General features: G+C 42.4%; 1 protein-coding gene across 5 annotated transcripts in view; it reads right to left on the bottom strand.

Annotated features, from left to right (window-relative positions):
- Positions 1-24,807, bottom strand: part of LOC119515882 (14-3-3 protein beta/alpha-like) — a 159,276-nt gene that overhangs the window by 31,536 nt on the left and 102,933 nt on the right. The window contains exon 3 of one of the 5 annotated variants that reach the window (XM_037812112.1): positions 3,130-3,175. The exons of 3 other annotated variants lie outside the window; for them this stretch is intronic. In XM_037812112.1, the coding sequence (XP_037668040.1) occupies positions 3,155-3,175 (21 nt within the window). In that variant the 3' untranslated portion in view covers positions 3,130-3,154. Of the gene's footprint in view, positions 1-3,129; positions 3,176-17,899; positions 18,548-24,807 lie in introns of those variants that run through there. One more of the 5 variants, XM_037812109.1, reaches the window with a different exon arrangement.

Genomic DNA, 24,807 nt, shown 5'->3' with positions numbered 1-24,807 from the left:
CAGGGCATGTGAGGCCACAGTTACAGACAAGGCACCTTTTCTGGAAAAGTTGGTGTTACCTGGTCCGTAAAATGTCATTTTCATGTTAAAGCAAATGCACTGTGGCTGCAGCCCCTTGGATACACGCCACTCGAGGCCACATTTAGTCTCTTTTCAGGGCCATGGCTCGCTGCATCCCTGCAGAGCCTGCCCTATCTTCTCTCTTCTCAGCCACCCCCTTCATCTGGGAGCACAAAGCACCCGCACGTAGTCACAAAGCCAGAAGCACACTCTCAGCTGTTGGCTTGTAGCTTGGAAAGTCCACAGAGGAAATCTGCCTCCTCTGGAACCCAGGACAGGGCCGTGTTCCCCCTGCTGTCCCTCCTCCATGCAGTTTACACTGACATGTCCTCCTGAGACAGCCCTGTGGGCCACGGACCACCTCAGCAGCTGACATGGTGCCCGACCCGGGTGTAGCCCTGACTTAGGCCCTGCGATGGAGAGAGATGAAACAGAAAACAGCCTCCGTGAATAGTTAAGTACACATCGTAAGAAGGGTCCTAAGGCAAAGATTGCACTGAGAAGTTAACACCGGAGTACAGATTTTGTTGGGGAGACTCAGGAAAGCTTCCTGGAGGAAGTGACACTGAACACGACTCTAAAACTGTGGCAGGTGCAGGACGCCCCCCCTGAGGACTAAGGAGGCATGTGCACCTACCTCCAGTGGTTCTCAGCTCCTGCTGCACATTCGAATCCCTGCAGCACTTTTTTTTTAAATTCAGTTTTATTGAGATATACTCACATACCATACAATCATCCGTGGTGTACAATCAGCTGTTCACAGTACCATCATATAGTTGTGCATTCATCACCTCAATCTATTTTTGAACATTTTCCATAGACTGGAAAGAATCAGAATAAGAATAAAAAATAAAAATAAAAAAGATGATCCAAATCACCCCCCCATCCCATCGTATTTTTCATTAAGGTTTGTCCCCATTTTTCTACTCATCCATCCATACACTGGATAAATGGAATGCGATCCACAAGATTTTCACAATTGTACTGTCACCCCTTGTAAGCTACATTGTTTTACAATCGTCTTAAAGAGTCAAGGCTATTGGGTTGGAATTTGGTAGTTTCAGGTATTTACTTCTAGCTATTCCAATATATTAAAACCTAAAAAGTGTTACCTATATAGTGTGTAAGAATGTTCACCAGAGTGACCTCTCGACTTCATTTGGGATCTCTCAGCCACTGAAGCTTTATTTCATTTCATTTTGCATCCCCCTTTTGGTCAAGAAGATGTTCTCAATCCCATGATGCTGGGTCCAGATTCATCCCCAGGAGTCATATCCTGCGTTGCCAGGGGGATTCACACCCCTGGAAGTCAGGTCCCAAGTAGGGGGGAGGGCAGCGAGATCACCTGCCAAGGTGAATTAGTTAGAGAAAGAGAGAGGGCCACATCTGAGCAACAAAGAGGAACTCAGGCGGAGACTCTTAGGCACAATTATAAGCAGGTTTAGCCTCTCCTTGTAGCAACCAGCTTCATAGCGGCCAGCCCCAAGACAGAGGGCTCAGCACATCAAGCTGTCAGTCCCCAATGTTTGTGAGAACATCAGCAACAATCCAGGTGGGGAAGTCCAACACCTCCGCATCCTCCCTCAGCTCTTCAGGGGGGCCCCAAATATAAATTTTTATTCTCCACACAAATTACTTTAAGATGTGTTGCTATTTAATTCTAATCTATACAAATCAACCATAGCTCACTTCCTATTCAAAGTTCCATGTAATTGCAGTGTTTGAACAAACTGACTGTAGAAGTTACATTGTTTAGAAAATATAGATCCTACACCAAATAAACATCTCTTCCCTTGGTCTCACATGGAAGTTGAAGTTTTAACACACAGTCAGTATCATTCTTTACCCTTTGGCCCAATTTGCTCTAGTCTTAACCAGATCTGCTTTATTAATATCTCTAACTGAAGTCTGGGCTCTATTTCAGCTTTTTTTTTTTTTAACGGTTGCTGTATGCGTTAATACTGACATTCATATCTGCTGAGGTCTAGCTCTGAGTTTCAGGTGTCACACAGATACCCAATGTTCCAGAGACCAATCAGGTTATACACAAAGGGATCAGCATCTCAGAGTTTGGAGACAGCCATTACAATTCAGGAGCAGATGCGACTGCTGTAAGAGCTTACAATCTAGGGACCATTGCAATAATCATTTCCCTGTTAGGCTGTGCTCTAAGATTCAATTTTCTCTGCACACTTGGTGAAGTGTGTAGCCACTGCCTCTTCACCAGGTGTGCAGAGAGATATCTGCATCACAGAGAGAAAGAGAGAGAGAGAGAGAGAGAGAGGAGCTTGCCCAGAGAAAGCAGAGTTCTCTTCCTGTGCCCCAGGAAGACCCAGCCTTTGAGGCTTTGACACACAGAGGAGAGTCCAGCCTCCAGGGAAGGCAGGCTGAGGCTCAGGTCACAGAAGCTGCCTTCTCCCTGGCACCCAGAACCTTGAGGCTTACTCTGCTAATGACACACGAGCTGCCCACTGTACTGCCCGAATCTGAATTAAAATTCATGTCCCGATTCATAGGGCTAAGAGAGAATTTGAGAGCCAGGATGTGAATGTTCTTTTTCTTTCCACTTGAAGGCCATTGCAGGCGCGTCCTGTTCCCAAGCTGCTCTACTACAGAGCACGGGTCCAGCATGAGCAGGGCTGTTTCTTGCAGCCCAGGGAAGCTGCTTGCTAAGAGAGCTCTGAGTTTGCAGGATGGATGGTGCTAAATCAATGAGCAAACTGAGGACAGATCGTGCTGACGACTTCATGCTGCGAATCCCACAGATGGGTCTGAACTTCTCTCAACATTTCGTCTCAACTGTCCTAACTGACAGTTCAGGGGCTTGGCAGGCCAGCAGGAGAAAGCCAGACTCCCAGCGGACGTGATGCTGAAACAAATCCAAGTGCAGGCTGGAAAGCAATCTTCCCTGCACCCGTGTCCACTCGTCTTTCCTGACCTAGTACCCCCACCCTGAAAACTGTGCCTGCAGCTTCCTCCTTGGAAAGCCTTGAGGTAGATTCCATAGGAGTTGGGCTGGGAAGGAAGCACGTACCTGTTACCTGTGGGAGGAACTGGACTCTGAAAGCTGCCATCTCTCACCTCCCTCCTTCACTTACATGAAATGTGATTCTGCCTGATAGGGAAATCCAAACGAAACCATCAATGCCCATGAAATTAAAAGAAAACTCAGCAAACACTCTTAATTCATTGAACTCCCTTCACACAATATTGTATTTGGGAGCTAAAGACAGATCTGGAATGCTCCAATGTTACAACGCCTCCATGGATACGGGGAGGGGAAGTGTGGAAGCCAGGATGAAAATACATACCATGTATACCAGTTTAGGAAGTCACTCAAACGAAACCACCCTTAAACGTTTTTAAACCCAAGATGGTGTCACTGTCACAAAATGATGCTGAAGAAAACCTGAATCATTTTCAATGTTTTGAAAAGTCTCATTGTACTTGAAACAACAGACATTGGGTTCAACATAGTTTATGAGCCTGAAAATGAAATTACAGGACAGAAAATACAAAAAAAAAAAAAACCTAACCAATATCATATAACCAGGAAGCCTGATTATTTAAAGGACTTCTTGTGCTATGTCTGAGACTGCAAATACTAGAATATGGCATTTGTAGAGGAGATTGGATTTCAAGTTATGTACATGCTATCTTGCCCATGTGGAACAGTTATTCTCTCAACTTAGTTGTTAGGCCTATGTCAAAAACAGACTGAATTCTTCTCCAGCTCCTTCTGCTTCTTGTGAGAAACAAGTAGTTCTTCTATCATTTGGAACATGCAAGCACTTCTCACTGAGCAATGTAAGCACTTTTTTTTTTAATCTTATTTTTTATTGTGGAATATAGCAAATATACATAGAAGTGATAACTTTACAAGTGCAATTTAATAAGTAGTTAGAAAGCAAATTTCAAAGAATCTTATGGGCTACAGTTCCACAGTTTCAGTTATTTCCTTATTGTGAAATTTAACACATATGCAAAGGGTGATAATTTTCAAATCACAATTTAACAAGTAGCTATAGAGAAAATTTCAAAGAATGCTATGGGTTACAGTTCCTCCATTTCAGTTCTTTCTTTCTAGCTATTTTAGTATCCTAGCAACTAAGAAAAAAAATTATATACAGGTTCAGTGTTCATAATTCTTTGTTGAATTCCATCTTGTCTGTTGCTACCCTTTCCTCCAGTTTAATCACTTTCCCAATCTTGAGGGATGTCTAGGCAGTGACCACCCTAACTTATTCATGTTGAAAAGGGGTGTCAACTTTATGGGAAAAAAGGGCACATCTGGTTGATGTACTTGAAGAGGCTGTTGCCTTTGGGTTTGGGGACTAACTGATATAGGAGTTCTCTGGAGGATTTAAGTTTCTGAAGAATAAACTTAGTAAGTGAAACTTTTATAGAGTCTCAGATAGGGATCTGGGTATTCTATAGGATTTGAGGGACTACTATGGACTTGGGCTTATCATACTGTGGTCATTTGGCATATCTAGCTGAAGCTTGCATAGGAGTAACTTCCAGGACAACCTCTTGACTCTATTTGAATTCTCTTAGCCACAGAAACCTTATTTTGTTGCCTTTCTTTTCCCCCTTTTGGTCAAAAAGCATTCTAAACCCCTCAATGCCAGGCTCAGGCTCATTCCCAGAATCCATGTCCCATGTCACCAGGGAGGCTCATTCACCTGGGGAGACTAGGAGGTCCTGTCCCACATCGGGGGGAGGGTGATGAATTTATTTGCAGAGTTGGGCTTAGAGAGAGAAAGTCCATGTTTGAGCAGCAAAAGAGGTTCTCTGGAGGTGACTCCTAGGCTTAATTATAGGGGGGCTTACAAACTTAAGTTTCACGAGAGTAACCATAAGTTTCACAAGAACAAGCCTCAAGATCAAGGACTTGACTCATGAAGTAGGGGGTCCTAAGTTTACAAAGCATATGTGATATCCACAATAATCCATCCATATCTAACATTATCTTCACTTAGTTGTACAATCCTCATCACTCTCCATTTTAAACAATTCTCATGTCCCAAAACACCCCATAGCTCCTTTCAGCCCTTAATTATTTGTTCCTAGTATTTGTGTGGTACTGGTAAGGTATTCCTGTTCATTATAGCCCCTAGTATGCAATAGGTAAATTTTTCCCATATACCACTCTTTTGTCAACTCTCTGTACTAGTATTATACCTTAGAATTATATCATGCAAGCACCCATCTATTTTTGTAGTGCTGATCTGTGGAATATATGCCTTTAAACAACCTCTTTCAATCCTATTTGCCCCAAATGAGTTTGGTGGTTGTTTTTTCCATTTCTGCAAAGGAGGCTATTGGAATATTGATTGGGACTGCATTAGATCTGTAAATTGCTTTGGGTAAAATTGGCAATTTAATGATATTTGGTCTTCCAATCCATGAACACAGAATGTCCTTCCATTTATTGAGGTCTTCTTTAATGCAAGCACTTCTTGATCTTATTTAAATATGAGCAATAAATTATTAACAGATTTTATGTTCTCATAGATTACCTGAACCCATGCCTGTCCCTCTCCACCCTCCAAGGGCTCAAGACAGCTTTTGATGTTGGGGCCTTGGTGAAAAGGCAGGGCAGCAAAAGCCAGCTATCCCAATTCCTAAATGTGTGATCTTGGGCAGGCTACTCCCTAAACCTCAGTTTTCTCTGCTCTAAAATGAAGAAAGATCTCTGTTCAAGAAGACACCTAACTTAGCCACTCTTTTGATACACCTTCTTTACTCTTATTTTTTAATCTCCTTAATTTTATCATGACCATTTTATTTCATTTTATCACTACCATTCTATGATGTTTCCATTTGCGGATTTGCTAACAGTAGAAGGTAACCCCTTATATGATGCAACTCTGCCCTGGAATCAGGTCAGCCCACTTGAGGCTCAGAAAAAGTGAGTGTAATGGACAAATGGAATTAATAGGCCAATCAATAGCTACACTATGACAAGGAAAAGAGGCTGGGGTAAATGTTGGAGAAAGACAGCTAGAATGGGTAGGGAAGAGGAAAAAAAACCTTGCCATGGAGGACTGAAAATGTTGGCCAGAGAGTTAGGGGGTAAATCTGCAGAACGTAGTATTGTGGGAGCCAAAAAGTGGAGCAGCTGAAGAAGGAGGATGCAAATAGCTTGGCAGAGTGGTCAAAGCACCTCCGACATTAAGAGACTTTCTTTTGGGTCGCAAGTGTCCATTCAACGTCAGTGCATATTTGCTGAGTACCAGTTTGGTGGAGCGAGTTATGCACCCCACCAAAAGCATGCTCTTCATCACAATTCAGGTTCCTGTGGGTGTGTAAATAGGACCTTTGAAAGATGTTACTTTTAGTGAAGGTGTAGCCCACCTGAATCTTGATGGGCATTATTCCGTAAAGAGAGGTAAGTCAGAGAAAGCCACAGGTAGGAGCCAGAAGCCAGAAGCCAGCGAGAGATCTCTATGTGATGGAGGAGAAATGCAAGCCAAGGAGCCCCAGGGAAAGACAGGAATTATGAACCCCAGGAAAACAGAATCTTTGTATTACACCATATCATTGTTCCAAAATATCTGATGACCCACTCTATAGCATTATCATATACTTACTGTGAGACAGCTCAGCTGTTTAGAATCTGAACGAAAACAAACAAAAAGTCTTGTGACTTTAAGCCATGACATAATTTCTATCTGTACTAATTGAATGCCAATGGGGGCAGTCATCCCCTCAATGACTATCTATCCACCGTGTGCTGTGACAGACCCCTTTGTGCTGGAGGTGAGGGTGCAGTGGAGAACGTGCTACATTTCTAACTCACTCGGTTTATGGACTGAGACCCTCCTCTGAACTGTGTTAACTGATTGGAACGTTAACAAGAAGCAGAACTCTGGATTCATATAATTTTTGAACTGGAAGAGACTTTAGAAGAGAGTCCAACCTCCACATTCCACTAATAAGGAAATGAGAGTCGGGGTGGGAAATGGCAGAGCTAGACTTGAACTCAGCTCACCCAGCCCTGGTGCTAACAGCTTTCCCTACAGCATACTGCATCTCTTAGAGAAAGAGGGTATCTGGCTGTTTGTATAGCGGGAGCTGGGCCTCATGCTTCAACAGCTGCTTTATAGAGCTTAAGTTTTAGTACACTAGTTTTTAATTTGGCTTAAAAGCCCCAATATAAGAGATGAAGAGAACGAGAGCAATAAGCTATCTTGATGGGGGGAGGGTGGGGAGAGTATTAGAGGCCAAATATGATAATTCAAAATTCTTTATAGTACTTAGAGATTCCGAGGTGAAGGATCTGCAGAGATCCTATTTAAATGAAGCTAAATTAAATCAGGGCAGCTATAACCCATACGGCTGGAGTTCTTATAAGCAAAGGAAATTCAGATGAATTTCCTTCCTTCAGAAGCCAAAAGTCAGCAGAACACAGAGGGGCAGACACGAGGAGAAAGATGGCCATTTGACAGAGGATTGCAGAATGTTACAGACTCTGGAGAAAGCAAAGCCCAATGACCTTGATATTGAACTTCTAGCCTCCAAAACAGTGAGCCAATAAGAGCTTACTGATCAAGTCAACCCACTGTGTGGTATGTGTCATAGGAGCCCTGACAAACTAAGATAGCCCCACAATCATACCCTGCCCTCTAGAGGTCCTGTCACCTCCTCGGGGCTATATGAGGGAGTTAACAAGAGGTCCTCACCATGGCTGGAACCCTTCACACCTCCAAGTCAGCAAAGATCAAAGGGCCAGTGGAGGTGGGGAAAATACAGCGGAGGTTAGCACACCCGAAGTACAATTTGTGACTTCCTCAGTAACCTGTGTGGAACCAGATGCTGTTTCCAATTTCTTGGAATAGGTAATAGGAAAGACCAATCACTGATTAACTGTGCAACACTTCTATATGGCAGGACATCCCGGGAATCTCCCCTGCCTGCTTGATGAAAAGAAACCTGGAAGAGTTCGTGGGTAAGCCAAAAATATTTTTCACCCTGTTTTCAAGAAAGGACCAATTCAAGATTGGATTTAAGCATCATTGCTTATAGGCAATAAGAAGATGTGCTTATTTTATTTAATCCCATTTTTTCCCAATACAATTTATTTAATCCTCTTTCAAGTGGAAACAATAAGAAACAAATGATAGTTCAAATACTGATTTTCATTTTTAAAAGTTCCATAATGGGTAAAACTTTCTCCTCTCAGTTTCTAAGGAAGGTAAAGATCAAGTCAATTGTAATAAAAATATTTCTGAAATTCCATTGTAAAGGAATCTGACAAGACATTGTCATTAAGCTGCCATCATTGAGAATTTTAATAAGATGTGACTAAAGCTATGGGCATAATAAATGTTACATGCATGTACATCCAAAGACTTTGTCATCCCACCTAGGATATGTTGACTGGATCAGCAGAATTATGTGACTAGGTCTATGTTCTGGTTTGCTAATGCTGCTGTTATGCAAAATACCAGAAGTGGATTGGTTTTTATAAAGGGGATTTATTTGGTTACAAAGTTACAGTCTGAAGGCCATGAAAATGTCCAAATGAAGGCATCAACACAAATATCCCCCACCGATGGAAGTCCAATGGCATCTGGAAAACCTCTGTTAGCTGGGAAGGCACGTGGCTGGAGTCTGCTGTTCCCAGGTTGTGTTCCAGCTCCACTCTCAGCTACTGTGCATTTCTTCAAAGTGTCTCTCTTGGCTGCAGCACCTCCTTCTGTCTGTGAACAGTTTTATAGGACTCCAGTGATCCAATTAAGACTCACCCTGAATGGGCGGGGTAAACCTCCATGGAAATTATCCAATCAAAGGTTTTGTCCACAGTTGATTGAGTCATATCTCCATGGAAACACTCAAAGAATTCCAAACTAATCAACACTAATGTGTCTGCCCCACAAAATTACATCAAAGAACATGGCATTTTGGGAGACATAATACATCCAAACTGGTATTATGTCCAAACTGGTATAGTCTCCAACGCTAAAGCAAAAGTACAGTTTAAAAACAGGTTTCTGAAGTAAAATGATGATCAAACAGGAGTTAGATCACTTTTATGCTTGCCATATTATATTGTGTTTATTTTCACTTGTTCCTCTGACATATATACATGCCCACATATATAATATACACACATATAATATACACACATGCATATATGTATACATGTATAATTTTCTAGTGTCTGCCAATTCTCTCAGACAAAGAGAACAGATAGCAAACTCATGAGGGGAATGAAAAGGCAGAGCGTTTCCACAGTGGATTTTCCACTCCTGCTCTTACTTCCTTGACCAGCAATTAAGTCATGAGGCAATCCTGTCTTTTGCCTTCATAGAAAGTAAAATGGATCCTTTCCTGGGGCACATCATTACATTTCCCCCTGGGCATCTCAGGAAGGAGTCAGAACGTCATGTAGAGCCTTGGGCATTTTTAATGTAATGTATTCCACTTTGCCAGTGCATAGAAGAGAACTTGCTTTGAAAGACCTGGTCCTGTGACTTTGGACAAGTTACCAAAAATCCTGAGACTTCAGACTCCTGGTCTTCAGCTCTAAAGGAGCATGCTCTTTATGAGTCTGCCATTCAAAGGTCATTGAGCACAGTGGTTATAGATCAAGGGCTTTGAGGTCAGGAAGAGGCTTCAAATCCTAATTCCCACCTTTGAGTGCTGGGTGACCTTGGGCAAGTTACAGAACCTCTCTGTGCCTTGGTTTCTTCACTTTTTAAAGGAGAACAAGATTATAAGAAGGTTGAGTGAATTGGGGCAAGCAGAGTGCTTAGCATAAGGACTGGCACAATTCAGGGGTCCTTTTCCTTCCCAACATTGTTAGGGGGTGCAGGAAAACCACCTCAGTCCCAGCAAGCTGTTGTATCTGAAGCATTGCCCTAGAGTCCAAGAAAAGCCATGTAGACCACAGATTCGCATGGTTGGCTGTGTGTATGGTCGGAGCAAGCAGTCTCTGAAGAGGCAGGATTCGGGACAGTTCTAGAAAAACCACCCCACCTGGACGGCCCTGCATGTGAAGTTATACCCCTGGAGTTCCTTGAGTTTAGTGTTGTCCCCTTTTTTGGACTCTGAATGCTTAACCAGTTGAGTCAACTCCAAACAGGGTGATAGGAGACAGTGTCAGTGACCTTACAAAGCCAGCTGGGTCTGTGGTCAAGGCTCAGAGGGTTAGAGTCAGATAAGAATTTTTAAGATATAAAGAAGGAATGTGTGAACAGAAAGCTGCAGTTGCAGCTGTGGAAGACACGAGACAGAAATACTTTTTCAGACTGCTGTTCATTAGATGTCTCCAGCTGCCTTTGACAGGAACAGGGCCCTGTGTTCACCTGCTGCAGGTGAGCTCTGACTCCTTGGAAAAACCAAGTATCAAACTAGAATAAAAGTAAACTGCAAGATATTTAATAACATGACAAAGGAAAGACTGTGGTGGTTTTCTCTTCATATCCAAGTACAGAATGGCTACTTTTTCTCAATGATGCTAACACAAGGATCTCCAGGGGTGTAATGTTTCACATCAATGTCCACATAAAGCAAAAATATTAATCAGTGCTCTATGAATCATCAATTCAAGAACTGGTTCCAATGCACACAGGCTTTGATCTGTCGTGGATTTGGTTTCAGGCCCAATGGGCTAACAATTTTTAAAAGTCCCCTTTACTCAAAGCTAACTGCAAATAATAATAAAAATAATCCACTTTCAGAAGGCAGACTTAGCCTCTTATAGTAACAGACATGTGCAAAGTCGAGTGGCGATGTTCAAAAATTGTCTCCCTGTTTGCACACTTGGTGATATTGCTGTAGCCATCACCAGCTCTTTATTGCCTTCTGCACTTGGGTTCACAGACCCACCTAATCTCCAACCAGGCCGGCTCTGGGTTGACCCCTCTCATCCATTCCCGGATCTTCAGTTTCCTCAATCTCACACATTCCCATAAGTCATCGTGGACACCCCTGAGGTTCCCACAGTGCTTTCAGTGTCAGTTTGCCGGACAACAGCATAGAAATACCTGAAGATCCCTCTGGAACTTGGGTCCTGACTTCTCTCTTCTTTGACCTTCTCAGGAAAGCAAATAATATATTTTGATATGACGGGAAAACCACCACGGTAAGCAGATGTAGCTCCTAATTGCATCCTGCAATGTTCTGTTGTTTTGTGCATTTAGCATCTCTTCCCCCAGTTCAAATGCCCTGTAGGGAGCCACTCCACCCTCTGGTGAGGAGACAGCCCTTGGGATTTATTGATTCGTTCCCACGTATGCAGCCCTCCACCAAACTTGAAGATGCATCTCCAGGCAGGCTGAGTATCTGGGAAAATCAGGAATGGCGTGCTTTTCCCTCCATCCGTCCCCATGCCTAGCATTATGGGGGCCCAAGAGAGACCTGCGTGCAAGTACTTCCTTTTCTTTCCCTGTTCAATGCATAACATCTTGAGGCAGAGAAAGGGCAGAGAAAGGGGAGGTGTGGAGAGCAGAATCGTTAATTGCGGAAGCCACCCAGACTGGATAAACAGGAGGAGGTGGAATGAAAATAAAGCAGGTAAGGACGATGCTGAGAGCCGAGGCAGGCCTGGTGGAGAGCGCGGGCAGAGCCGGCAGTTTGCTGAAGTTCGGAGGCCTTTGCGCATGCGTCGCCATGGAGAGCTAGCACAGCAGAGATGCAGTCCTAGTGGAAAGCGGGGCTCCACCTGGAGGAAAAACGAACGGAGCCCACAGTTCCAAAGTTCCCACTCAGGGCCAGAGAACGTGCCAAGAGATTTGCACCACCACGTTTAATTCTGATAAAAAATTATTTCGATATATATACATAATTATCCTTGTATACAGAGGCAAAACCGGCTCAGAAAGGTGAGTTCACTTCTTTTCTCATGTCGCTCAGACAACATGGAGACTTGAATTCATGTTTGATTTTTACATTTGAAGTGTGCACTCTTTCTGTTTAGTCGAATAGCAGAGAGCTCAGATGCCAGAGAACCTTGAGAGTGTGAGCTTTTTTGGAATGTGGGGATCACTTGGAAATACCATAGGTACAACTTACAGTATCTAAATGATACCATCTTATGCTATACACCTTAGACTTGTACTTATTCCATGTTGCAGGTGTTAAAAAGGATTTTTTTTTAATTTATAGGCTAACAATGAAAAATTGAGAAAAATCTATTAATTTGCTTTTTCTGTGGCTCAAAGAAACCAAACAATAACAGAAGCCCCATGTCCAGCCTGGGGACCCTTGTGTTCTAAGGAAGAGGGGAGCAAAAAACCTGGAGAGAAGGGAGGAAGCTGAGGGACTTGATGGTCAGAGGTCCAGACCCCCTTCCAAGGCCCTCACCCCACGTCACACTCAGGCCTGGTCATTCTTGCTGCAAACGCCCACCAGAGAAGCAAGATGGTGATTTTTGTTTTAGATTTCATCATTTCCTTTTTACACAAGGTGCTCAAACCCTTGTTAAAATTTTAGAAAACACAGGGATGCAAGAAATTGTAAACTGTATTAGTTGCAAACATTTTCTGCAAATACCCCTACCAGCAGCAAACATTTGGATCTGTGCTTTTTCAGACACTTTTCTGTACCCCCACAGCCTAAGGATTTTTTCTTTCTGTGATTCTTCATGCAATTGTTTCTATCTATGACAATTCACCTATAGCTGCATCCGTGTTTCTCAAAGGTGTGTACCGATGATATGTGCAGAGTCTGCAGGGAATCTCCCAAGCTGCATTTTATGAAGGCATATTCTGGTACCCCTCAATCAACTAAATCAGAACCTTGCACAGCAGAAGGACTAAGAATCTGTTTTTAATTCTTATGCACACTATGTGCTGGGAGACATCATCTTTGTCATGCCCTGGATCTTTCCAATATATCTCTGAGCCTGATTTATTGAAGTATTGAATTTCTTTAATTTGCTTGACTGATGCCCTATTGACAGGCATTGAGGTAACTTCTGGATTTTTTCCTGAATGATGCCATGTCAATGCACGTATATCTTTTCAGATTGCTTTTGTTGAACAAATTCCTGAAAGCAGGCAGGGTTGTTGGGTTGAGGGGACACCAGTAGACTTAGATGTTTTGTGCCTGTTGCCTATTGCCCACTGGAGTGGAAGGAACTCTGTGTACCTACCCTCTCCAAGCAGGCACCAGAGTGATTTAAACTCTCATTACACCAGGAAGACTCAGATGATAATCTACTGGAAGCTGGGGGCTGCTGAGGTCAAGGGCACCAGGCTCCACAGCTGTGGAACCCAGAAGTGAAAACCAGCTCAAGCAACTTCCCCACCTGCCTTGGTCCCTGTTCTGACCACTGGGGTTGTGTCTCACCTGTGGCTCTTGCACCTGCCTCTCCCAGAGACATCCTGGGCAGATCACACCTGCAGTGTTGTCTTGTGTCTGCATAGCATCCTCCCTGGGGCCAGGTGGATAAGAAACCAGGAGGCTGTGCCCATGAATGTGGGTCCAATGGAGGGGCTTAGATGGGGCTCTTGGGGAAGGAGAGCTCACACTCCAGACTGGGCACTGGCAGTTGAGCTTCTGCATGTCCTCTGTTCCTTTCTCTCACGTCAGGCTCTGGGGCCACATAGCAGGCAAGACTGAGCCCTTGACCTTGAGTCACATGAGCAGAGTGTAGCCAAGGCACATCTCACGGGGAACTGAGGGAAGGAACTGGGAAGTCATCAGAAAGGCAACATTTTCTCTTTCTTCTAAAATGGAAACTTTTTTAATTATGAAAAGAACACACACTTACAAATAACTCAAATCACATAGCAGAGACCATCCTTCGAAATCTAACATAATTATATCATGTACCAGGCTCTAAAAGTCCATATTAAAAAGAATATATGTATTACACACACAATGAGATGATGCTTTACAGTCTTTTTTCACTCAACAATAGAGCATGGGCATCTTCTCACATCAAAACATGTAAGGCTTCCTTTTAAAAATAGTCTTAATGGCTGGTGAGTAATTCGACCTTACAGGTGGTCCATAAAGTAGATAAATGATTGTCGGTGTTGTATTAGGGATTTTATGGCCAGGTTCCCCTCCCACCCTGTCAGATATTCCACCTTGAATCACCCTCTTTGGACACAGCGTTCCCTCTGTCCGCTCCAACACATCTATTAGTGCAATCCGAGCATCTTAATAGATTGTTGGATTCCTGAATACATTCTTAGAAGCAAACCTGAAATGTGAATGCCAGGAAAGCTCAGGTTACCGATAGCCCGATAAATGCTATAATCGAGGACACCTAAACCAGAGACCCACTTTCAGAAGAATATGCCAGACTGGAAACGCTGGGGGAGCAGGAGCAGCCTCGCGGCGAGTTGACTCCTGCTGACCTCTACTGGCAGGCTGCAGTACTGCAGCAGAAAGCCCCTGTACAAGCCGGAAACCGGTTGCTATTATTTGTGGCTAATATAACTGCAGTCGTGAATTCCGGAGATTCTTGAAAAGGTGCTAAATTCTCTCATGATTAGAGGGGGCTTAACAGAGTGGTTTGGCATAGATCCAGCGAATCTTGCTCTGAATTGGGCCGCGGCTTCTTTGATGGAAGCAAATGATCATTTTCAAAGATCCGCAATTGTACCTAACATTAACTCACCCACTAATTACCTATGAAGTGTCATATTAATCCTATTGCGTGAAAACCCCAACTGTTTTCTTGCATAACATTACCAAAAGTGGTCCACAAATGCCCCCAGCCTTTCAGTGCCTGTCCAATGAATTTGGGAGACATCTTTTAGGTTCTGTTGGAAAGATCTGGAAGAGAGCCTCTGGGCCCCATCAAATAACAAGTTGATATTTGAGATCGGAAATCCTTGGTCTCCAGATTCAAAAGGGAGCTGCCAAAAAATAAGTCCTCATTTGGTTCAGGCAGTATCTCTCCTTATTCACAACGAGTTCTGCAACAATGAGTTTCTGAATGGCAAATTACTGTTGATGTCAACACCTTCATTTGGATGGAACAGGAGTGGCTGAAAATACTCAATTCGCTATTTTTGTAGGAAAAAAAAAAGAGTCCTAGCAAACAATCAGGTACCCACCATTTGGCTGTTATTTTCTATCAAGAGTGACACCGAAGACTTGGGATCCTGCTCAAAGTCTAAAGACACCCGGTAAGTGGAGGGGGACAAACCTTGGGGCTGCCTTATACTCAGCAGGAGGGACGAGCGGAATGGAGACCAGTAGAGGGAAAGAAGCAAGGCGGTGGTGCTCACGAGAAGCACAGCCAAGAGCAACTGTTTGGTTGGGAAAAAGAGCGCTTGATGGTACATTTTCATAAATGTGATGACATTTTGGTAATGTGAGAACTCATTTAAGCTTCAGGATGAGACCACCTGATTTTGCTTTCTGGGTGTTTGTTTAGCAGAGGGATGAATGGAGGGATTTTGCTATTTTCGTGGTGTGCTCCACTTTTGGAATCCAGAAACATGAAGTTCTGAGCCTGGCTAACCATTGCTTTATGTGGCCAAATAAGGCATAGATGCTGACAGCTGAGATTTTCCCTCTGACTTCACAGAATTCACTTAACCCCACGCCGCTGCCTTCTCAGGGAGAACCAGGGCAAAGCTGCCGTGTAACCAAACAATCAGAGGCAGTGTTTGAAAACTATCAAGGCAAATTGTTTAATGGCTTTTGACTATCTTTTTTCTATTCTTAAATGATATGTATTTGTGCCGGAATATATATTCACTGCAGAAAATTTAGGGAATGCATAAAAATTAAAAATTATAAAATTTAATTATAAAAATTAAATTGCTCATTTCTATATATGTCAAAGGCCACACCTAATATTCTGATGTATATTCTTATAGTTTTTAAAAATTATTTATATCTGTTTCCACATCATGATCTATTACTTTATCCATAGAGTTGGGAATCTAATTATCCCTAGTGTTTTGTAAACTTGCTTTATGTTGCTTAAAAATGATGAACACGTTTACTACACATACTTATGAAATATGATTTTAAGGCATGTAGAATATGTCATAATCTAACTAGCATTTAAGTCATCTCTGTTGTTTTATTACTGAAAGTAATGCTGCATTGAGCAGCCATGAAGATTTTCTTAGTTTATTTTTTTTTATTTTATAATTTACTATAGAATTCCGAATCTCTGAATATGCAAAATTAAAGGTCCTTAAAGATGGGCTGGTTCAAATCCTCAGTTAAAGCCTGGGGACATTTAGAATCAGAGGCACTGAGTGACTTTCCTAAGGCTACACAGAACAAGCCACTAACCGTTTATAAAAAGCTTCAAGTGACAATACGAGATAATCAATAAGGACTTTCCCCGTCCCATTTGCCTGAACCTAGATGGCATCTTTGTCCTCTACTGATCCTAAAGCTGAGAGTGCTGGGTCTCGTCTGAGCTTGTGGTGAAGACCTGGGTGAGGGCACAGCGGAGCCCAGCATAGAGTCTGAAGCCTTTTCCTGCTTCCCTTCATTTCATTCTCACGACACACCAGGAAGTTTTCTATCTGACAGGTAAGGAATCCAAGTACCATTGGGGCAGATGAGTTCCCAAGAGCAGATGCAGAGGTGGGGTTTAGTTTGCAGGCAGTTTATGGAGCACCCATAGGAACACCTTTGGAAGGAGATGATGGGGAGCAGGAGTGGAGGGTGAGCAGAGGGGAGGAGGGGAGAAGGGGGGTAGGAGTGTTTGGTGGAGTAGAAGAAGTAGAAGGGGGAGGAGAAGTGGACAGGGTGCAGGACCTGCCAGAGGGAGAGCTGAGCGGTGTTGAAGCCAGACACCAGCCGTGCCCCACACATTGGCATGGCCTCAGGATGGTAGAGGTGCCAGGGCCTCTGGCGTCACCTGGGAAGGGTGTCACCTGGCTATGGGTCACCTGGGAAGGGATGCGATCTTATACCCTGAGGCCTCCCCGAGGGGGTAGAGGGCTGGGCAACCAGTCCTTCAATGAGGGTGGGGAGGGGGTGAGAAAAGGCTTCTGAGCATCTGCCACAACCAGAGAGACTGAGCAATGCTTTTCTCATGAGAGTAGAACTGGGACTCCGGGCCCATTTAAAGGCCTTAATCAGATCCTCTAAGCCCTCTTCTTACAATCCCCTAGGGTTGCAGAGTGCCTGGAAGATAAAAACCAGAATCCATCCTGTGGCTGCAAGACCCTGGCTTGCGGTATGGCTCCATTCACCACACCTGCTCCTGAGGATTTTTCCATTCCTTCGTCAATTTGTCTTCACCTAAGGACTAGGTAAGTGGCTTCTCCTCTGGGATCCAATAACATCCTGCATTTCCCCACCAAAGCTTCTATCATACTCCATTGCAATTGCCTGTTCATTGACTGCATCTCTTTCTAGATTCTAAGCTGTGAGAGAGCAGTGACTCCAAGGCTCACCATGATATCTCCAGCACCTGGCACCAGGCAGTGTTGAGCACTTAATAATGAATGAATGAATGAAATGTTGAACTACCATGAAAGAAGTAATAAATCATGAACTATTAGCCTCCTAATAAAATTCAATTTTTGTATTCATTATTTTAAATGAAGACACTCTTCTTTTGTGGCTAAACACCTATGCAGTTAATAACTGTCTGATACAAAGCACTTTAACAAAACAGTGAGTCAGAAATGACATTTCTGGAATATTTCAGTGCATAGAGCCATGCATTTTGAATATCTTCCACACCACAATTTGACAACTCCCGCTTTGTAGGTTTGTCGTAAAAGTAATTGGCTTAGTGTGTGGACAGTATTAGGCAGTACATAATGTGTAGTTATTATTTTTATTAATATTGATAACTTGATCATTAACATATTATGACTGAGAGGAAGTTACTGCTTTTTCCCTTCTTTGATGTGCGGGAATTTCAGAAACCCATTTTGGTGTTCCCTGGGGGGACTGAGAACACCCACATGATGAACAATCCAAGATGGAATGGGTAAGAATGCAGAACACTGGTCAACCCTGTTAACTGTGGGCAACAGTGATATGCTGCAGAGTTTCTACATGAGCCTCCAACTGTTGAGAAGCAAGGTGGGGGGGTGGCAACATTTCTGGCCAGCTCAAGTCCCCGTACATTCTTGATACTGCTGTGAGGTCTCACTCTTCATTTTGCAGGCTGTATAGGATTAATGGAATTATGGCTTTTTGGCTACTGATTTAACCACAGATCTCTCAACTCATCTATAATTTCCCAGGGCAATGGATGTGTGTGCACTGTGCCTGCTCTAAGGGTCAATTTCAAGTTGTCTGAAGCACCTCTAGATCAGGAATCATCTTGGAACTGAAGGCACCAAATCCTGTGAGATTTTTCTTAATGGAGAATGAAGATGAACATACAAACAGGTAACTTTTTGTTAGAAACTGAAACCAAACTCTTGGCCAGTTCTGTCATTGAAAGAAATGAATCAGCAGCAGTTGACAACAAAACTCATCCTCATGAGTAATTTTCTGTTTTGTTTTTGGTAATGATCTTGTTGTACAGAATTTCCAAAGCCATGGTGGGAGAGGCAAAGGCAGTTGTTTTCTGCAAGCACCTCTGAAAACAAGACACCAGGTTTAATGACTGCCATCTCCTATGTGGGGAAATAAAGTCAGAAAAAAAAAAAAAAAAAAAACATGTCCACATTCACACCTGAAAACATTTATCAGGAATTAACCAAAATACTATATAGTCAATTTAATTCAGCCAATAAAAATGGGCAAACATTGCTTAATTTCTCTATAAATGAAAATATATATCATGTTTAGCAAATAGTCATTCGATTTTACTATATGTACTTTTAAAATACTGAAGGTATGATATGGAACTTAATTTTATGCTTTTGTACTTTATACTTCCTATTTCTTGTTATCCAAAGTTATAATTTCCTGCTGGTTTTAGTATGCAGTCTACTATATGTATAAGAACAAAATAACTTATTTTTCCTCAGTCACGAACATTCACGAACATTTGCCTACATTGCAAAATTGAGTTTTTTGTACATATTAAAATTAGCAAACTGTAAGTTGGTACAATCCTTTTAAATCCTCATGATAGTTAAGAAAGAGATTTTCTTTATCAGAAAAATCAAATTGTCCTTTTCATTTGAAGTGATGTGTAGTGCATTGCTTTGGGGGCAGCAAATAAACTGTTTCGTCTGAAAATATCAACTCCAATGTACATGCTGAATCTTGGATTCTTCTCTTTAATAACAAATTGTACAGGGGGCTTCCTTTGACCTTTCGCAGCCACCATACACTTGACACATCTATTCTCACAGTCGGGAAAAAGCATTTTTAGAGTCGAACTTCAAATTCCAAATCTTCACCATGAGGTTACAGTGGGAGCTGCCATGTTTACGAAAGAAACCCCACCTCATCCGGCCACGCCGATTGGACCAGACAGGAGCACGTGACCGGAGCTGGGCCAATGAGTCTCCTCTATTTGAAATGAAGGCTTGTGACTAATTGAGCCGGGAGTTTCAGCGGCTGGTCTTTGACAGCAGGGCTGCGTCACATGGGAGGAAGTCGCCCTGGCTATTTTTCCCACTGGGAAGTGAGAAATCAGAGACTTACCTGCAGTATTGAGAAAAATGCAGCATCCCCACGGAGGAAAGCTGGCTGAGACACACACACACACATGCAAACACACATGCACACACACACAAAATACCCTCGGACCCAAGGGAAGCCTTGTCAGCGGGCTTCAAGAAACCCCCATCCTCCCATCTCTTCCCCTTTCTCCTCCAAAGCCCCACCCCTGCCCCCAGGGATTTCTGCTGTTTGTAATGGAGAGTCCTGATTACAAATCACAATTCTGAACATTTTTTGAAATCCAAAGAGAAGTAAGGAGGGTGTAAGGTTTAATAATGATTCACATCTAACCTAGGGTTTGAAAGGTTGCGATCGTGAAAGTAATAAAGGAGAGGTTTTTTCCTTTGAGCATGTCTGTGCTCATCCATTGATGTCGTCATCCATGCTTTGTCATCACACTGTGATGACGTGTATCATTCAAAAACATTTTTGGAATAACGCATTTGATATCGCAGTCAATTTTGACAATTCTCTTTCTCCCCTATTTTGGGAAAGGTGGTTGTGCAACTCCGATCTCAGCCCTCCCAGCCATCCTCTGAGATTTTCTCTTATTTAGAAGTTAATTTGACTCAAATCCTACAGCTAGTCGGTAGCTAGGCAAAGGCTTCGACTTAATTGTAGTTTGTTGTTTTATCTAGCTGACATTTTCCTCTACGCTATGTTGGCCTTGTTTCTGTCTGTTTGCTTGAAAGTATATCAGTCTTATTCCATTTAAAGTTTATCAAAGATTAATGAGTAACTATCATTTTGGATAGGAATTATTTTGATGTGTCTTATTGAATTGGTTTTTTATTCCTATATTTTTTACATTGCATACAATTGCCAGAAGACATAGAATCAAAATATGTTGCCTTAATGTTATCTTAATAATCCTTATGTGGAAGCCTCAAAAAGAAAAAAACATATTGAGATATGTTTTTCCTGAATATTTGGAAATATGCATTTCCAAATATAGGAATGAGAATTTTGTTTCATAATAACAATAATTAGCTACTACTTCTTAATATGAGCTACCACTTCTTAATATTAGGTGTCATTTCTTAATGCTTTCTCAGTGTCAAGATGGGTTAAATGTTAGCATGGATTATCTCATTTAATTCTTAAAATAATCATATGAGGTAGGCCAGGTAACTTTTCCAAGGTTCTACAGGTAACAAGTGCGAAAGCTAGAGCCAAAATCTAGGGTTCTCTAAGAACTCCATGCTTGTAATGTTCTCTCCTCCCACCCACCCCTACCTCCAACTATGTGACTTTGGTCTTCATAACAAAACAGATGTAAGATAGGGCTTAATTATTATATACCCACAGAACACACACACAAACATTCAAAGAAGGTAAAATTAACTTGGATTATTCAAATAAAAATCAAAAGCTGGTCACTGTCATGTGACTTAACCTGAAGCCTGGACTTCTTCCAATATCAGGTCAATATGCCATTATTGACCCAAGGATGCAAGAAAAAAATAGCTTTGATGGTGAAGCAATGCCACATGTTAGAACCATAGAATACTTATCATGGTTAATGGTTGAAGTGGACCGAAGAGCTGTGATCAGATGCTAACAGTTACACTTCTTAATGTGTGGGATGTTTTCCTCTCAAAATGTGTAGCACCCAAAGCAACAGAGTGGACTAAAAAATACTAGAAGTTTCCAGAACCTACACCTATGCAAAACATGTGACAACTGGTTTTGAACAAACTCAGTGAAACCATCTATTATGGAACTGAACAGAACACCCAAAACTCTAGGCTTTTACTCACTTTTAAAATTTCAATATTGTGATTTTTTCAGACAGAGGAAAAGATGAGAAGAAACTGCCAGGATCCTACTCTGGACCCTGATCAGGACATGAACAACAGATCCTTCATGAAGAGAGAGTGTGAAGAAGGCTGCTCTTGATCATGGTGATGAAGATTAGACCCAATGCCCTATAAATAAAGAACAGAGGCACCATCCTGTTTCCTTCCCAGTGAACAAGGCACAGTGAGAAGGCATGGGCAGAGTTATGGAATCCCAGATTCTAGACCCTTGAGGAAATGGTAGCAGAGAGCTTCATAAAAACTACCTCTGAGTCAACCCCAGTAAAAACAGATCTTTTTCAGTTCAAATGTAAATCTTCACTTGGGAGATGTGAAGAATTAAAGCCTTCAATCTTTATTTCTGACAGCTTTACTCTAATACAGGCTGAGTTTCTGCTCCAAAATAGAGCTTGTTCTGTCTGAGAGCAGAAATCTGGGGTCACACAGTGTCATCTTGCCTTGCATTGGCCATTGCGTCCTCTTCAGGGATGCGAACGCCTGCATTTATTTTTTTGAAGAATGTGCTTCTAACACATAAAATAACTTACTAATCAAATAAAGAGAAAATGAGGTTTGAAGCACTATTTATACTTTTTAAAAACTCAAAAACCCTAATATATATCCAGTAATCCATGCTATCATCATAGTTGATTTAATAGAGAAATGTCCTATCCAAAGAATATACTTTCTCTTTCTCACAAAATTCTTAAACTGATTGTGTATGTGAGTATGTTTTGACTGCTTTGTTGGCTGACATTTATAATGCTTGTTGGGGAATCTTGGTCTCCTTGTTAATTCATAACTGGGAAATAGTAAACTGGATTCAGTAATGGACAGGAGTCTTAGCCCAGTGTTCAAGTCCATCTGATCATGATTTTTTGGAGGCATAATATACAGTACATGAGACAATTTTATGCTTGAAGCCAGGAAGCATGGTGCCCACCAGCCCATTCAAGCCAGCATGGATGACAATGTGTCATCTGCATTTTGTGTGGTTAGCATGAAATTCTTCCTCATTGCATTCAGCAGGATGCTGACAGTTCCGCTGTCTTAGCCGTGTAGGAGAGCAGGTAGCGAGACCATCATGGGAAAGCATTTGTATGAAGACACTCCCTTCCTGTCTCTCTCTCTCTCTCTTTCTCCCTTTCTCTCTTTCTTTCCTCTCACTTGCCCCCTTGCCCTCTTTCGCTGTTGATGACCACCCATGCTTGAGCAGTGATGAGTTTTCCAAATCCTGCCAGTGACTGGCTATTAAATGTTCTGCTGCCAGCTTAGAGAAAATGCAAGTTTGACCATCTTCCCCATGGCCCCCACCCCCACCCCCAAACTTGCATGTTTATCCTCCTTCACCTTGATTCCTGAAAGAGTCAAACATCTGATACTCAGGTCAAGCCTGAAGGAAATGGTTGTCTCAGCTGAAAATAAGCAAGATCCCAATTTGCTTTTTAATGGTCCTGCTCAAGATCAGTGTCTACTATTTTCTTTGTGTTCTGCAGTGCCTCTTACTTAAAAGCCCAAAAGGGTATTTGACTTGAATTTTAAAAGGATAAGGCAACAGCAGTGTTCAGTGCAAAGAATATTATTCCGTTTGCAAGTGTCTGAGGAAAGAAACAATTCTGACATTGAATATCTGAGAGTGATTGAGAAGGGAGAAAAATGAGAGAAACAGAGAAATACGAATCACCACAGAAAACAACACACCACAAGGCATTTAATTTCAGTTTATGCCTTGCTTCATTTTCTACTATCAAGAAATATGCTTTAAATCATTAAATGAAGAAAGGTAGTACTTTGAACTCCAGGAAAATCAAAATGTTACAGCTTTTTTTTTGGTCTCACGGTATCTCATGAGTAAAACCAGCTTTTAAAAAAAGTTAAACAGTAAAGTTGTCTCATCTTTTAAGAAAGCAAGTTCAAACATTTGGTACAGATGAAAGCTGTTCAAGCATTTAAGCAAATAATTTCAGTGTCCTATGGTTAAATAGTAAAAGGCATTTGATTCTAAACAGTATGTTATGTTGGTTGGCAATATATGCTTTCACTAAATAACCAAAATGCGTAAATTGAAATGAAGTGAAATTCTTTTTTCCAGAGTTAATGAAAGTTTCCTGTTTGTGAATTTTGGGCTTTGAAGTCCAAACCTTCCAAACGGCACCAGGAATTTACTGGTGATTTATTACTATTTAGACAAGTGGTGAACAGAGTTATTCTATGGAAAGTCGACATTCCCTACCTGTCAAAACGGCTTTCCAGAAGCCCAGGACACACTCTGGCCTTGCCGCACCTCTTCCTTAGGCTGAGCCCCAGATGGGATCAGAATAGGCAGAGTTTGGATTGGCAAGATGTCGCTCATTTCTCCTCCCGTGCCCTTCCCTCTTGGGGGCGTCCTCCCCCAGCCCTCCATGCCCTCCCCCTAATCTCTCCATCCTATGGGGTCACCTTTCTGCCACACTCGCCAATCACCCCAGGCCCAGACAAAACTCACTTCTTCTCTGTCCATCCCCTCCGATCCTTTCTCATTGACATTTAGTTGACTCTGTAAACTAAGTCTAAGGCCAGTCTTGATTGCGTCACTAGGGGGTAATGATTGGATCTGAAAAGGCTTTCTCAGACCCTTCTCAGATTTTCCCAGAAGGCCCATGGCCCGTTCCATGAGTAGCCACAGTTCTATCTCAGCTTTAAGCCACACTGACCACTCCTGAGAGGGGACCACAGTTTGAGATTGACCCAAATGACAGAACTTTGGGGAAAACCAAGGGGCTTCACTGGAACAGATGTGTTCTGAAAAACAAAAAAGAGCATTCGATGCTCTCAGATGTTGGTGCATCCAGAGCCATTGCTGGGTGGGATCCAAGACAGAGACTGAGGGTGAAAGGGAGGCTGTGCTTTGACACTACTTGCACTGGAGTGGCTGGTCAAGGCTCTCCTTCTACACATCTCACCACAGCATGGTGATAAGTAAAGCCAATTAGGATATGTTCATCAAAGCTAAAGTGCACTGCTGGTTGTTTTCTCATTTTGATATTTGCTAGGAAGCAACATAATTTAACAACCACCAACTAATAAGATCTAGAATGTTTGTCCAAAGGCTTCCTTTTCTAGTTTTTCAGTCTCTGGTTTTTACATCCTCAGGTGATCTTTAATCTCAGTCCCACACTCCAGCACATACTGTTTTGTGAGATGGCATCCAGGATGCAAAGAAAGCCAGAGACAAGACCTGTCACCAAGGGTTTCACAGTCTAATTGGGGATAACAGAATAAGTCTTCAATATCAAGGAGGCAGACTACCCTGGTGGGAAGGGCATGGGACAGGGTTTAAGAGCCAGCCCTGCCCAGGTTGGACTGCCAGGCTTCAGGCCCTGGCTTTGTCACTTATGAACTGCATTTGCTCAATGCATGAGTGCATTTCAGAAACAACTGAGCT

The sequence above is a fragment of the Choloepus didactylus genome, chromosome 19, assembly GCF_015220235.1.
Source record: "Choloepus didactylus isolate mChoDid1 chromosome 19, mChoDid1.pri, whole genome shotgun sequence".
Classification (NCBI taxonomy): domain Eukaryota; kingdom Metazoa; phylum Chordata; class Mammalia; order Pilosa; family Megalonychidae; genus Choloepus; species Choloepus didactylus.
Note: the sequence above shows the minus strand (reverse complement) of the source record. Positions and strands in the feature narration are given on the sequence as shown.